This window comes from Entelurus aequoreus, linkage group LG06 (genome assembly GCF_033978785.1).
Source record: "Entelurus aequoreus isolate RoL-2023_Sb linkage group LG06, RoL_Eaeq_v1.1, whole genome shotgun sequence".
Classification (NCBI taxonomy): Eukaryota; Metazoa; Chordata; class Actinopteri; order Syngnathiformes; family Syngnathidae; genus Entelurus; species Entelurus aequoreus.
This window is the reverse complement of record NC_084736.1, coordinates 52581518-52597738: the sequence shown is the minus strand read 5'-3', so window position 1 is coordinate 52597738 and position 16221 is coordinate 52581518. Positions and strand designations below refer to the sequence as shown.

General features: G+C 39.8%; 2 protein-coding genes across 4 annotated transcripts; one reads left to right on the top strand and one right to left on the bottom strand.

Annotated features, from left to right (window-relative positions):
• Window positions 1–1640: 1640 nt before the first annotated feature.
• Window positions 1641–8417, bottom strand: LOC133652337 (uncharacterized protein C2orf81 homolog). Of its 3 annotated transcripts, none has more exons than XM_062050968.1 (4): window positions 7714–8417; window positions 5122–6003; window positions 3018–3224; window positions 1641–2937 (listed from the first exon to the last, which is right to left on the bottom strand). In XM_062050968.1, exons 2-4 carry the CDS (start codon window positions 5353–5355, stop codon window positions 2125–2127), a joined length of 1254 nt encoding a protein of 417 aa, XP_061906952.1. In that variant the 5' UTR covers window positions 5356–6003; window positions 7714–8417; the 3' UTR covers window positions 1641–2124. The 3 variants fall into 3 exon arrangements, with proteins under 3 accessions (XP_061906952.1, XP_061906954.1, XP_061906953.1); XM_062050970.1 differs by having other exon boundaries at window positions 1641–2928; XM_062050969.1 differs by having other exon boundaries at window positions 5122–5385.
• Window positions 7691–15999, top strand: wdr54 (WD repeat domain 54). Its single transcript, XM_062050971.1, has 9 exons — window positions 7691–8403; window positions 8487–8549; window positions 8618–8684; window positions 10700–10756; window positions 10840–10967; window positions 11069–11169; window positions 15337–15499; window positions 15561–15635; window positions 15706–15999. Exons 1-9 carry the CDS (start codon window positions 8179–8181, stop codon window positions 15835–15837), a joined length of 1011 nt encoding a protein of 336 aa, XP_061906955.1. The 5' UTR covers window positions 7691–8178; the 3' UTR covers window positions 15838–15999.
• The last annotated feature ends 222 nt before the right edge of the window (window positions 16000–16221 follow it).

Here is a 16221-nt window from a genome sequence, read left to right as displayed (position 1 = left end):
GGTCATGAATATCAGTTTATTCAATATCTAAATTAAAGAATTACTTTAATATGTATAGGCCAACTCATTAGCTAGATCAGGTGTGTCAAACTCATTTTAGCTCAGAGGCCACATGAAGGAAAATACATTTTTCAAGTGGGCCGGATTAGTAAAATCATGGCATGATAACTTAAAAATAAAGACAACTTCAGATTGTTTTTTTGTTTAAAAATAGATCAAGCACATTCTGAAAATGTACTAATTAAAACGTTTTTGTTTTTTTACACTTACATGTTGCGGTTAATAGTATTCTATCTTCATTTGTCGTTATTTATACTTTTGAATATAAAAAAGTTTATCAGTCAAATAGGTGGAATTGAGTCAGGCAGACTTTTTAAATTCTCCCATTGGTGTTGATTTTTAATCTATCGGAAGATTAAATGAATATTAATATCAAAATCAAATTACAGAATGTAATTAATGTAATTTACTCATTTTCCCCAACTGATGTACTAACATAATGTGGTTTACCCGGTACATATGTAGTATCACCTACAACAAACTTTGTGAATTTTGACTTAGTTCAATAATCACACATGAAGTTAGAAGAGATATTATTTCAGCATATATGTGTGCCCAGTCGTAAATACATCACAAAATGTGCAGATTTTTAAAAGCATTTATTTGGGTATGAATGTCACAGATTACATTACCAACAACATATTTGACAATCAGTGCATTAAGGTAACAATCTACATGTTTTATACTATCACTAATAAGCAGCTAAGTACTGTTGCTTCTATTTTAACACGGCACATAGCTCCACCCCTTCCGAAGTCATGCGCTCTTGCAGCAGGGGATAAAAAGAATTGCTATTGCGACATCCAGTGGACATATTTAGAACAGCAGTTTCTTTTATTCAAACATTTAGCTCATTTTTATACTGAGTGAACTCATCTCGCGGCCCGTACGTTTGACACCCCTGGGCAAGATGATTCAAAAGTTTGTGATTGTTCGGTATACAAAAAACCCATCCATCCATTTTCTACCGCTTGTCCCTTTTGGGGTCGTGGGGGGTCGCTGGAGCCTATCTCAGCTACAATCGAGCGGAAGGCGGGGTACACCCTGGACAAGTCACCACCTTATCGCAGTATACAAAAAACCATACAGTATTAATGTTGGCGTTAACACACTTTTTGTGTCTTTTTACGCATTGAAATCAGAAAGGACGCGCATTTCCGGAAATTAAAATTTTCATGAAATGTAATATTACCTGACAAAAAGTGATTCAATGTAATATTGTGATATTTACACACGCATATTTTACTAGAATACCCTTATTGGCATTACATATATCACAATCAAGTACCTATTGTACTGTTTACTTGTTGAAATACCCTTTTTAGAGCTAAAATCTACCCAAACGACCACTTTGCTGCTGCCAAAAATTGATTTCAAGTAATATTTTGACACTGACACATCTCATCTCTGCATATTTTACTAGAATATCCTTATGGGCATTACATATATCACAATCAAGTACCTGCTGTACTGTTTACTTGTTGAAATACCCTTCAAATTAATTTTTGGCAGCAGCAAAGTGGTCGGTAGATATTTGCTCTAAAAAGGGTATTTCAACAAGTAAACAGTACAAGGGGTACTTGATTTTGATATATGTAATGCCCATAAGTAGTAAAATATACAAAGATGAGATGTGTCAGTGGTCTTTGTCAGCCAGAGAACTTTGATTTTGGGGCGGCAGCGGTAAAGTTTAGATCCATGAAGGAAAGAAGAAAGTGAATGAATAACTGAATAAATGTGCATATGCATAAAAAATTGTTTTCTTTTGTATTATTGTTTTAAGGAATTAAGTAACGTTTATGACAACCTTTTTCCGAAACACAATATAGAATGTGAGATATAACAGGATAATGCATACATTTATCATTTGTTTTCAAAACGGTTACAAAAAAGTGGGACCCCAAAATGTACTCTGGGACCCCATTTTTATGACTTGATGGGGTCCCAGGGACCCCCATTTTTTTAAATTCCTAGCACCGACACTGAGTATATATAATGTCTTGATTTTGCTCTATACAGCCAAAATGTATGCACATCTATTTGTGTATCTCCATATTATTTTTATCACAAGTCAAATTTCTCAGGCCGCGTCAAACATGGTATAACCTGAGGTGGAGGACCGGCGGTCAACTGATCCACGGAAAATTGCGATTTTACGGCATCAGTTTGTATCGGCCGCAACTTGGCAGACTGAGCTTGTGACATGAACGCCACCGGGCCCGCTGTTGTTCTCTGACGATCAATGAGAGAAACACCTTTTGCTAAATGCATGGTGTCCAACCTCAGAGCTCCCGTGATAATCTTGTCCTTTATGGGAGACAACTTCCCCCGCTGAACACCCGTCCTACTTGCAGGTTTTGCTGGTTCAGCACTGCTAGCAGAATTCCATGAAGTTTCCATGTCAGACTGCTGTGGTTCGGGAAGTTCACTTTTTTTGACAGCTTTTCTCCTTTTGTTCACGATCTCATACTGAGGAGTGATCCAGTAATTGGCCATTGAATTATGCTCAGGCTTCCGTACGGATCGACTTTTGTGTTGTTGTTGTGATGACCCGGCTGTATGTTTAGAAACAGAAGGGACTTTATTGTCACCTTTGGTTTCCAGTTTTCCTGCCAAACAAGACACGGGTGGCAGAACAGTTTCAGGGGCAAGTTTTGGGGTCAAACAAGCTTTTTGCTTTTTCTTAGGATGAGAGTCTTGTTTGGGGCGAGGACTTGGTTCGTTACTTATCTTCTCACCACCGACAGACCTGCTCGGACTTTTTTTGGCAACAGATGGCTTCGGAGAGACGCTTGTTTGCGGCACAGGATTATTTTGCTGGCTTGTTCTAGGTTCAGGTGGTCCAAGGGATTTGCAGATATCAGATTTCTGAATAATCTAGTTAGAGAAAGTAACATTCATTACAAAGTACATTAATTGGCCTATTATACTGTAGAAAATATGAAATTAAAAGGTACCTTTGGTGGTGTAGGCTCAGCTTGAGGCATTCCATGTATTACTGGGAAGCATCCTTCAGACCAGACATCTGGAGTGATTGGCCTTGGTTCAGAGTCCTCTGTTCTGGTTAATTCCATCGCATCTTCCCATTTATCTCGGCACATGAGGTGATGCTCCAAAGTTTGTATGAAGTAAACTTTGGCCCAGAATGCAGTGAAAGATGCTACCTGGAAAAAATGATGAGCAACATCAAACAAGATAGTAATGTAAAATTTTCAATGTGTTTTGATGAGGGCTGTCAAAAGAAGCGAATTAACTCATGTGATTAATCACAAACAATATTGGATTATTGACGGACATACGTAATTTATTTTGACCGTGCATACTCCTGTATGTTAACCGCGGAGGAATAACTGAAATGCGGGGCGGTCACACGGTCAGTGATCAGGTCAATACATACAGACGTGGTCAAAAGTTTACACACACTTGTGAAGGACATAATGTCATGGCTGTCTTAAGTTTCCAATAATTTCTACAACTCAATTTTTTTTGTGATAGAGTGGTTGGAGCACATACAGTACTTGTTTGTCACAAAACACATTCATGAAGTTTGGTTCTTTTATGAATTTATTATGGGTCTACTGAAAATGTGACCGAATCTGCTGGGTCAAAAGTATACATACAGCAATGTTAATATTTGGTTACATGTCCCTTGGCAAATGTCACTGCAATAAGCGCTTTTGGTAGCCATCCACAAGCTTCTGGTTGAATTTTTGTCCACTTCCCTTGACAAAATTGGTGCAGTTCAGCTAAATTTGTTGGTTTTCTGACATGGACTTTTTTCTTCAGCATTGTCCACACGTTTATGTCAGGACTTTGGGAAGGCCATTCTAAAACCTTAATTGTAGCCTGATTTAGCCTTTCCTTTACCACTTTTGACATGTGATTGGGGTCATTGTCCTGTTGGAACACCCAACTGCGCCCAAGACCCAAACTCCAGGCTGATGATTTTAGGTTGTCCTGAAGAATTTGGAGGTAATCCTCTTTTGTCATTGTCCCATTTACTCTCTGTAAAGCACCAGTTCCATTGGCAGCAAAGCAGGCCCAGAGCATAATACTACCACCACCATGCTTGACAATAAATGGTAAATGTGTTGTACTTGTATAGCGCTTTTCTACCTTTTTTAAGGAACTCAAAGCGCGTTGGCACTATTTCCACATTCACCCATTCACACACACACATCCACACACTGATGGCGGGAGCTGCCACGCACGACGCTAACCAGGCCCATCAGGAGCAAGGGTGAAGTGTCTTGCTCAAGGACACAACGTACGTGACTAGGATGGTAGAAGGTGGGGATTGGACCAGTAACCCTCAGATTGCTGGCACAGCCACTCTCCCAACTTCGCCACGCCGTCCCCCCCACACTAGTCCGTACTGTTGTTTACTTTCTGTTATCACGATGATCAATTTCTTAATACTCACCACTTATATGTTGAGGAACACATACAATCTACGCGTTAGATAAATCATATTCAATAGACATGGTGTTCCTGGGATTAAAGGCCCCACCTTTTCTCCTCCAAACATATTGCTGGGTATTGTTAAAGTTAAAGTTAAAGTTAAAGTACCATTGTGGCCAAACAGCTCAATTTGTGTTTTTCCTCCAGGAGGCCTTATCTTTGTCCCTGTGATGCCAGATGAAACAAAAATTTAGCTGTTTGGTCACAGTACAATTGGAAACTCAAGACAGCCATGACATTATGTTTTTTATAAGTGTATGTAAACTTTTGACCATGACTGTACATACTGTATGTCAGTAGAAACATGAGTGAGGAGTCAAAATACACCCACATGGAATCTGTAATAAAACTGTTACCAAGTTTTTTTAAAGCAAATAATGGGTGTGCATTCAAGTAAAACTTTAAAAAAAATGTATCCTGGATGTCATTATGATGATAAAATAGCTTTTGTGTCCATTTATTGGGCTCTTTTTAAGTTAATTTAAATTATGCAAACAAATACTAACCTGTGATTAATCATGATTAATCTAAATTGTTAATTGTGATTCATTTAATTTGAAAAAACAATCATTTGACAGCATTAGTTTTTATATATTTTACCTGTCTTTTAATGTGCACATTGTAACAGCCTTCCATGACCCGGCTCATCAATTCGGCCATTATCTCGCCAACTAAGTCTTCTGCTTCCTCACGGCTCAGCATATCCATCCATTGGCTCCGAGTTAGACAACCAGGAATAATGTCTTCCTCCTCCGGCTCATGGGGCTGAGGTGGGCTCACCCGGGCAGGGGCCTTACTTTTGTCAGCTTGCGCTTTGGCTGCAGAGCGGGACATCCTCGCGGGTTTTTGTTTGTCCTATTTTAGCTTCAATAAAAGGGGTAAAATATAGAATAGCATAGAATAGAAAGTAACAATAGTAACAAAGTAAAAATATTAGTAACACTTCTCAAAATCAAGCAGTGCAGTCATTTGCTACTGCAAACTACAATACAGTATCAAACACACATTTCTCAGATTGTGTCAGTTAAAATATGATTATTACTGTACCTATTGTTTTGGAAACGTGTGAATGTAAGGCAATATGGTAAATCCTGTCTGAAAATATTTTTTAAAAACACATTAGTACACTCTATTGGTGAATGTTATACCTGCAGTAAGCAGTGCAACAGCATGCTGGCTGTGGTTAATTTGAAAATAACTTTCATGTGTGTGATGTAATTTGTACATCACGTGTAGTCTCTATTATTGTATTTATTGAAGTAAATTCAAGTGTTAATTGGTTGAGAACGCTACATAGTCTGTTTTACTTTTAAATATGATACAAGATTTTTTTATCTAAATAACCATCCAAATAGTGGGTAATTGGTCAGTGTATGTTTTGGTCATTGGATTATTGAAAAACTGGAGGTGGCGACTTGTCCAGGGTGTACGCTGCCTTCCGCCTGAATGCAGCTGAGATAGGCTCCAGCACCCCCTGCGACCCTGAAAGGGACAAGTGGTAGAACAATGGATGGATGGTTTATTTGAATGTTGTTTTAGTATACAAAAAATACAATTAAAATACAATGTTCTTTATTTTTGTGTTAAAAAGCAATAACTAAATCTAAAAACGGTTTGATTTTCATTTTATGTAATATCACAAAATTGTTCATCACAAACGGAAAACAGACCAAAATGGATGTTTTTTTTTTTACATTTGCAGACACCGAAAGTTACATTTTCAAAGTAAAAGCGGAGGTAATCACGCTCAATGCCGAAAACATACACTGACCGTTTTGTTTTTCAATTTTCTGTATAGATTTTTAAAATTAAATCCAATAATAATAATAAACCAGTCTTTTCTCATCTTTTCTATTTCCATTCCATCCATTTTCTACCGCGTGTCCCTCTCGGGGTCGCGTGAGGTGTTGGAGCCTATCCCAGCTGCACTCGGGCGGAACATGAATAAATGATAAATGGGTTATACTTGTATAGCGCTTTTCTACCTTCAAGGTACTCAAAGCGCTTTGACAGTATTTCCACATTCACCCATTCACACACACATTCACACACTGATGGCGGGAGCTGCCATGCAAGGCTAACCAGCAGCCATCAGGAGCAAGGGTGAAGTGTCTTGCCCAAGGACACAACGGACATGACTAGGATGGTAGAAGGTGGGGATTGAACCCCAGTAACCAGCAACCGTCCGATTGCTGGCACGGCCACTCTACCAACTTCGCCACGCCGTCCCTGAACCAACATTTAAATGACGAAAACACACACTGACATGTGTAGACTGACTCACATTGATTGATTGATTGATTGATTGATTGAAACTTTTATTAGTAGTTTGCTCACTGAAAACATATTCCGTACAATTGACCACTAAATGGTAACACCCGAATAAGTTTTTCAACTTGTTTAAGTCAGGGTCCACTTAAATTGATTCATGATACAGATATATACTATTCACACAAGTTAATCATCAGAGTATATACATTGAATTATTTACATTATTTACCATCTGGGGTGTGGGATATGGAGGGGGGGGGTGGGGGGGGGGGTAGGTTTGGTTGGTAACAACACTTCAGTCATCAACAATTGTATCATCAGAGAAATGGACATTGGATCAGGACTGACTTGGTAGGATATGTACAGCAAGTAGTGGACACAGAGAGAGAGAGATCAGAATGTATAAGAAAAAGTGTCTACATTTGATTATTTACAATCCAAAGAGGTATGATGAGGACGGGAGGGTGTTAGTTTAGGGTTGAAGTTGCCTGGAGGTGTTCTTTTAGTGTGGTTTTGAAGGAAGATAGAGATGCCCTTTCTTTTACACCTGTTGGGAGTGCATTCCATATTTATGTGGCATAGAAGGAGAATGAGTTAAGACCTTTGTTAGATCGGAATCTGGGTTTAACGTGGTTAGTGGAGCTACCTCTGGTGTTGTGGTTATGGCGGTCATTTACGTTAAGGAAGTAGTTTGACATGTACTTCGGTATCAGGGAGGTGTAGCAGATTTTATAGACTAGGCTCAGTGCAAGTTGTTTAACTCTGTCCTCCACCCTGAGCCAGCCCACTTTGAAGAAGTGGGTAGGAGTGAGGTGTGATCTGGGGTGGAGGTCTAGAAGAATACACTTGGGTAACATTTAAAATAGCATTGCCATATCTTTGACCTGTTTCAGAGTGAACTAGGACGAAAAACTAACTTACCTTGAATTATTTTGGACTGAGTAAACGCGACAATCTTCCTTTTGGCGTCCACTTCCTGGTGTGTCGACGGGTTCCCTAGCAACGCAACACGTGACGGTGACGTCACGCGACCTGGCGGCGTTGTCTCTATGGCTGCGGGAGACGCCGAGGGTTTTAGCCTGGAAAGAAGCGCTTACGTCACCTTGCACTAGTAATTTCAGATAAAGACAGCACTAAGTGTTAGACGGCTGCATGGACGCTTTAATAAACAGCAGTTACCGTGTCATTTTTGACATTTGAACGTCATAGTTCCCGGTGGCTTCTTGCTAACAACCACCTAGCTGCTAATGCTAAGGCTAATGCTAAGAGACCAAGCTGTGTAGCCAGAAACCAGTGACGTCATTGGTATAAAACAGCCCCTCTGTCTGCAATAGGGCACCTTATTTTTAGGATTACATACATTTATACCGCCGTGTAACCTTCTCGATGTATCACAAAGAGAAGAGCATCCAGATTAAGAACAGCGCGTCTGCGTTGTACAACAACCTGAGCACGCTGCGCATCGCCCCGCGGCGCCTCACCCACTTCACGGTGGTCCACGCCAATGTGGTCAACATGGTCAGCGCGTCCTGGGACGGCCTCAACTTCTCCACCCGCCAGCTGCAGTCCAAGGAGCCCAACGTGGCCACAAGCCCATCGCTCATCATGCAGGCAAGGAGACAACATCCGATATTTTCTAAAAAAAAATGAGCATAACAATGTGATGTGCATCTGTGTTGTATTGCACCAACCAGGCTGCATTTTGTGTTTTGCCCTCTCGAGATATGCTGGTGGTAACTTCCCAAAGAGGCATCCAGGTGAGACCTTGTCATTTGTTTCGTATAATTTATACTGTGGCCATTAATCAAAGTTTGCATTTGACCAGATGTATGAATCCGATGGCTCCATCATGGTGTACTGGCATGCTTTGGAAACTCCTGAAACACCAACAGGTAAAGTAAAAGGTGTTCATATGTCACACGTTGTATAGATTTTAAAGCAGGAAACATTACGCGATTCCACTTTGCACAATAGGAGGAAGATTAAGCAGCACGTATTACCATGAATTGATTAACGTGGACCCCGACTTAAACAAGTTGAAAAACTTATTCGGGTGTTACCATTTAGTGGTCAATTGTACGGAATATGTACTGTACTGTGCAATCCACTAATAAAAGTTTCAATCAATCAAGCTGCCCCCTCTCCACAATTCAGCAATTGCTGGTATTTGGTTTGATCCCTGTGATCACAGATTTTGTTCACACTTTGTTTGTTACACTTGTTTCCCTTTTTAGGGAGATTAAGGCCCCGTTTACACTAAACCGGATAAGGTTATCCACGGTAAGGCCATGTCTACACTAAACCGGATAACCCCTTAAACTAATAATTATTTAGCCTAAACCCCGTTTCAGCCACACTAAACCAGCCTTTAAGGTCCCCCTCCTCGGACAAATTTTTAATAATAATAATACCTGGGATTTATATAGCGCTTTTCTAAGTACCCAAAGTCGCTTTACATGTAGAACCCATCATTCATTCACACCTGGTGGTGGTAAGCTACTTTCATAGCCACAGCTGCCCTGGGGTAGACTGACGGAAGCGTTGCTGCAATTTGTGCCAACAGCCCCTCCGACCACCACCTATCATTTATCATTCAATTCACCGGTGTGAGTGGCACCGGGGGCAAAGGGTGAAGTGTCCCGCCCAAGGACACAACGGAAGCGATTTTTGGATGGTAAGAGGCGGGGAGCGAACCTGCAACCCTCAGGTTTCTGACACGGTTGCTCTACCCCCTACGCCATGCCGCCCCCTTTTACACGGCTAAGTGCGCCATGTATTTCTTGAATCTCCGGCTCTTAGCTTTGTATGGAAAGATGGAACCATCCCCTCGTGTCCCAAACAACTGCTGGAAGATGAAGATCCAGTCTCTGTTTTTCTTTCGGGTGACCCAGCTTATCCCCTGACGCCATATCTAATGAAAGAATACCTCAACGTTGGGGTGCCGCTCACACTGGTGAATGAATGATGGGTGGTGGTCGGAGGGGCCGTAGGCGCAAACTGGCAGCCACGCTTCCGTCAGTCTACTAGAGGTTAGCTGTGGCTACGAATCCAGGTGTAGATGGATGATGGGTTCTCACTTCTCTGTGAAGCACTTTGAGTGTCAAGAAAAGTGCTGTATAAATCTAATCCATTATTATTATTATTATTATTATTATTATTAAATAAAGCAGAATCACATTGTAATAGTAAAGCAACTGGCTGCAAAACATTCTTGGGAATTTTAAGGTTTATGTTGGGCCAAGTCTTATATAATAGATAAAGCGGTCGTATGATAATTCTAATCTACATTTAATGCACTTCCTTGTGGTCGAGATCAGGGGTGTCCAAAGTGTGGCCCGTGGGCCGTTTGTGTCCCACAGCTCGAGTTTTGTTGGCTCGCAGCATATTGTTGGAATAAAATTCATGCAAGAAAACAAAAGCAAAAGGACATAACATAGGGAGAAAAAGCTTAAGTTGTGATACTAATAACTAGAAGTGTCCAGATGTATATAGTTGATAATGGAAATCAGTCCGATACAAGTAAAATAACAAGTATCTGATTAGCGGAAGCTAGACATACAGTACATAATAGGTGTCCTTAAATGACAACAGCTAAGCACACAAGCTAACTATATTAGAAGTGTCCTTCATTGAACAGTGTAATACAGCACATTTGTATATGTATCATTTTTATTAAAATTAATGAATAAAAAAGTATTAGAAAACCCTTTTTAGTCTGATGGATCTGAGTACAGTTGCACACCACTGCATACTACAACCATAATAATAAATGCTTAAATTAACACCTCCGTATCTGTGCCTCTTGTTGTATGACTTGTGCAGATATACTAATGTTGTCGAGGAGCCTGTAATGATTATGTTCTGGTCATTGTCACTGCTTATTCATCTGTGTGTGTTTTGCTCACAGCTCAAGCTGTGTTTGCACGAGGGATTGCTGCCGTTTGGGAGAATTACATATGCGTCGGTAAGTACTGATTGAAAGATGGTGATGTCAAAATATTACATCAAAACATTCTACAATCCTTTGTCACTTTCCTGTCCTTCCAGGCTTGTCCACCTGTGGAGTTCTGGTGTTTGACATTCCCAATAAAGGCAGTAATATCACACTGTCTGAGGTCCTGGAGGAGCACATGGAGCCCATCACAGACTTGGCTCCAGAGTGCTCCGGCAGCCAGGTACAGTATGTCGTGAAAGGTTGATTAATGTGGTACTTTTTGCATAAAGCCTCCTCTTGCAAACCTAAACGCTCTCCATTCCCCTGTCTATCTTCCATCAGGAGTGCATAGCGGACCTGGTCAGTGCAGACGATGGCGGCACCTTGTGTGTGTGGAAGTCAGGGGAGGAGTTTCAGCTTCTCAACAAGATTGGCGGATTTGAGTAAGAATTTAATGTGCTCTGACAGTCTATCGCAAGGGTGTCCAAACCTTTTCCAAATTTACAGACAACTAAAAAAGGCGGGGGCCACTTTGATACTTTTTTGTACGTTAAAGATACTAAAACCAATACAATGTACAGTACAGACCAAACGTTTGGACACACCTTCTCCTCATTCAATGCATTTTCTTTATTTTCATGACTATTTACATTGTAGATTGTCACTGAAGGCATCAAAACTATGAATGAACACATGTGGAGTTGTGTACTTAACAAAAAAAGGTGTAATAGCTAAAAACATGTTTTGTATTCCAGTTTTTTCAAAATAGCCACCCTTTGCTCTGATTACTGCTTTGCACACGCTTGGCATTCTCTCAATGAGCTTCAAGCACACCTGTGAAGTTAAAACCATTGCAGGTGACTACCTCTTGAAGCTCATCGAGAGAATGCCAAGAGTGTGCGAAAAAGTATTCAGAACAAAGGGTGGCTATTTTGAAGAAACTAGAATATAAAACATGTTTTCAGTTATTTTACCTTTTTTTGTTAAGTACATAACTAGACATGTGTTCATTCGTAGTTTTGATGCTTTCATTGACAATCTACAATGTAAATAGTCATGAAAATAAAGAGAACGCATTGAATGAGAAGGTGTGTCCAAACTTTTGGCCTGTACTGTAGGTCATTCAATATGTAGTGATATCTGAACAAAACATCTTGGCTTTGTGTTATTGTTAAACAATCTAATTAGTGTAATATTCAACCCTACGCCCTTGAGATATTTAATTTCTTATCACTAATATTGTCATTACTCTGCCAACTAAAACCTTTTTGAGGGCTTTAGCACACTTGACAACTCAACATATTTTGCAAGAAATGTGTACACATGTTCATCATGACAAGATGCACGGAAATCAACAAAGAACTTAAACAGTAAGACAAGTGCGTCTCGGTTTTTTTCTGTTGCGCCCTCCCAAGGAAGAAGAAAACATTTCCACTCCGCTGCGACTATAAAGTATCATTAATCTATCAAATTGTTATAAGTACACCTTTTCATAACTTTGCATAATTACTAACATTAAAGGCCTACTGAAATGAGATTTTCTTATTTAAACGGGGATAGCAGACCCATTCTATGTGTCATACTTGATCATTTCGCAATAAAAAGCCTTGCCTGTACCGGAAGTAGCGTGACGTCACAGGTTGTGGAGCTCCTCACATCTGGACATTGTTTACAATCATGGCCACAAGCAGCGAGAGCGATTCGGACAGAGAAAGTGACGATTTCCCCCTTAATTTAAACGACGATGAAATATTTGTGGATGAGGAAAGTGAGAGTGAAGGACTAGAGGGCAGTGGAAGCGATTCAGATAGGGAAAATGCTGTGAGAGGCGGGTGGGACCTGGTATTCAGCTGGGAATGACTAAAACAGTAAATAAACACAAGAAATATATATACTCTATTAGCCACAACACAACCAGGCTTATATTTAATATGCCACAAATTAATACCGCATAACAAACACCTGAAACTTACAGAACAACTTCCATTTGGAGCCTTCCGTTCTGTCCTGAGGGACAAACAGCGAGAGACGTTTGCACAGTGCCTGTGTTTTTAAAGATGTAAATCTCTGTTGTTTTACAGTTCTCTTATGTATTTTAAAATGTATATCTTAATGTATTATTTTTGAAACTGCTCTGTGACATGTGCTGTTGACCTCTTGGCCAGGTCACCCTTGTGAAAGAGATCTTGATCTCAATGGGTTTTCTTATCTGGTTAAATAAAGGTTCTATTCTACCTCCCCCCTCACGTCCATATAACCCGCCAATACAAATCAAACACCCGCACAACACACTCAATCCCACAGCCCAAAGTACCGTTCACATTCGCAAAGTTCATACAGCTCATATATTTCCCCAACGTTACGTACGTGACATGCACATAGCAGCACGCACGTACGGGCAAGCGATCAAATGTTTGGAAGCCGCAGCTGCGTACTCACGGTACCGCGTATCCAACTCAAAGTCCTCCTGGTAAGAGTCTCTGTTGTCCCATCTCCACAAGCATGCGTATCCAACTCAAAGTCCTCCTGGTAAGAGTCTCTGTTGTCTCAGGCCAATGGTAAAGCTTGTCCCAGGCCAATGGTAAAGCTTGACTGTCATCGTTCGGGAATGTAAACAATGAAACACCGGCTACGATGTAGCCGCTACGTGTTTGTGTTGCTGCAGCCGGCCGCTAATACACCGCTTCCCACCTACAGCTTTCTTCTTTGCTGTCTCCATTGTTCACTAAACAAATTGCAAAAGATTCACCAACATAGATGTCCAGAATACTGTGGAATTTTGCGATGAAAACAGACGACTTAATAGCTGGCCACAATGGTGTCCCAAAATGTCTGCTACAATCCGTGACGTCATGCGCAAACGTCATCATACCGAGACGTTTTCAGCAGGATATTTTGCGGGAAATTTAAAATTGCACTTTACTAATCTTACCCGGCCGTATTGGCATGTGTTGCATGGTTAAGATTTCATCATTGATATATAAACTATCAGACTGCGTGGTCGGTAGTAGTGGGTTTCAGTAGGCCTTTAAAGAAAACAAAAAAAAGACTAAATAAATATTGATCAACTTAAAATAAAGAATAACTTTGCTAACATTTTTTTTAGTCTCTAACAGAAAATATTTATAGTGCATCAATTTGCCAAAAATAAATGAAATCCTCATTTTGACCTCTTTTAGCTGTTTGATAATGAAATCAAATTACATACATTCAAAAAAAATAATTCAAATTGATCAGCAACATTAACTTCGGAGAAAAAAATATAAAACACTTAAACCTGCAAAAAAAATTATGCAACAGTTTTTTTTTTTTTTTTTTATAGATAAAAATACAAAAGTCAGGATTATTGGTTACAATGAGCACGTATTGTAGTGTACTGCTTCCAAAGTGGTGTTTGAATCATGATACCAACAAAGCATGTACCCAGGGTCACACGCTCCCCCTGGCATCGTATCGCGACCCCCCAGGGGGTGCCGCCACACTATTTTAAAAGGACTGAATAAGATGCACTGTTTTTTTACCATTTAGATTTTCAGGTTCCATTTTTGGGGAGATATGTTTAGTTTTCTTTGTCCTTTTGTGTAATGTTCTAATCTGAGACATGTTTATTTTGTCTTTAGCGTGTGCGGGCCAATAAAAAATTGAGTTACAGGCAGCAAATGGCCGACTGGCCGCACTTTGGACACCCCTGGTGTAGCTCAATAATTCACAGTAATAGCAGCCACACATTATTTGTTGAATACATTTTTAGATGAGTCTTACATTCCTTATTAGTTAGAAATTGGGGCTTTGTTTTAAAAGAAAAATCAAACCTTTACCTCATCATTAATTTTAAATAAAGTTACTTTACATTTCTCTTGGAGATAAAGTATATATTGATCTAATATGAATCTCATGGTTTCCCTTTAGGTGTGTTACCCTTTAATGGGAACTGTACTTTTTAGGGGGCAATCTTGCCTATCATCCACAATTTCTATGTGAGACAAGAACATACATCCTTGATTTTTCTGTGCGTTTAAATATAAAAAAAACTGCTACTAATACGAGGAAAACAAGATGTATGAGATGTATCTATTCTGCCTATAAAGCGCTTTAAAAACATAAAACAAAACTGCCAACAACGCTGCATTTACATGCTATGACCTGTATATTAACCAAGATATAGCGACATTACAATTCTGGCAACTGAGCTGCCTTTTTTTTTTTACCATAAAAACAACAGTCCTGTTTTTGCATTTACAGTAAAAAACACTAAATTTTGAGGTGAAATTATTGCAGCTTAGCATATTTTTTAAAAATATTTTAGTTTAAAAAAATATACTAATGAAATGCATTAAAAAATTGTGTAATAATAGTATTCACTGTTAAAAGCGGCCCTCTGGGGCCAAGCATAACTGCGATGTGGCCCTCAGTTGAAAACAACTTTGACACTTCTGTCTTACACAGTCGTTATGTGCTGTGCGTCACTGCTGCATCATTACTGTATCTGTTTCTTTCCCCTGTCTTCTTGTTTTTTATGTTCATCACTTGCTGCTCTAATGTAATTCCCACTTACCTTCGTCCTCATCCTTTGGTTTCATCACTGCAATGATCCTCCATTTTCTTGTCAGCATGAGCTGCTCCTCCGTAAAGCTGTGGAAAGGTACAGTGGTGGCCGGATACGGAACAGGCCAGATCCGTCTCTATGAGGCGGTGACGGGAATTCTGCACGCTGAGGTCAACGCCCACGCTCGCTGGATCTACTCGCTGGACGTGGCTCCGTTTTCCGGACTGGTTAGTTCAATTAAAGTAACACATTTTGTTTAGTGTTTACAAGGCTGCTTGTGCACCATAGCTCCTGTCTGCTGCCGAGGATTCTTTTGTGAGGGTGTGGCACATTACAGTAACCCCAGAAACCAACACTGTGGAGGTAAATCATCCATAAACGCAATGCATCTTCATTCAGTTAGTCTGCATCAATTTCTCTTATTTCCTCTCAGGTCGCCCATCTACACAATGAGTGTGTAACAGACACACAAATCTGCGGCGCCAAGTTCTGTGACGGCGATGGCTACGCCTTTGCTGTGACAGGATATGACCTCAATGAGATTATCCGATACACGCAGACATAGGACATCACCTTTATCACGGCTGAGTACATTGATATCAAAACGGATGTAATGGGATATTTCCGCAGAGTTGTCCAAATGTAGCGCAGTCAGAAGGTCAGCAGGTATCGCATGACGTTTTTTCGTAGAAGCGTCATATATATATATATATATATATATATATATATATATATATATATATATATATATATATATATATATATATATATATATATATATATATATATATATATATATATATATATATATTTATTTGGACACACCTTCTCATTCAATGGGTTTTCTTTATTTTCATGACTATTTACATTGTAGATTGTCACTGAAGGCATCAAAACTATGAATGAACACATGTGGAGTTATGTACTTAACAAAAAAAGGTGAAATAAC

Coding starts and splice junctions, on each gene's coding strand:
- LOC133652337 (XM_062050968.1), bottom strand. CDS start 5,355: ATGTCCCGCTCTGCAGCCAAAGCGCAAGCTGACAAAAGTAAGGCCCCT. Junction 3,225..5,121: donor ATGTGCACATTAAAAGACAG/GTAAAATATATA, acceptor CATTTTTTCCAG/GTAGCATCTTTCACTGCATT. Junction 2,938..3,017: donor CTGAGCCTACACCACCAAAG/GTACCTTTTAAT, acceptor TTCTCTAACTAG/ATTATTCAGAAATCTGATAT.
- wdr54 (XM_062050971.1), top strand. CDS start 8,179: ATGTATCACAAAGAGAAGAGCATCCAGATTAAGAACAGCGCGTCTGCG. Junction 8,550..8,617: donor CTTCCCAAAGAGGCATCCAG/GTGAGACCTTGT, acceptor GCATTTGACCAG/ATGTATGAATCCGATGGCTC. Junction 11,170..15,336: donor AACAAGATTGGCGGATTTGA/GTAAGAATTTAA, acceptor TTTTCTTGTCAG/CATGAGCTGCTCCTCCGTAA.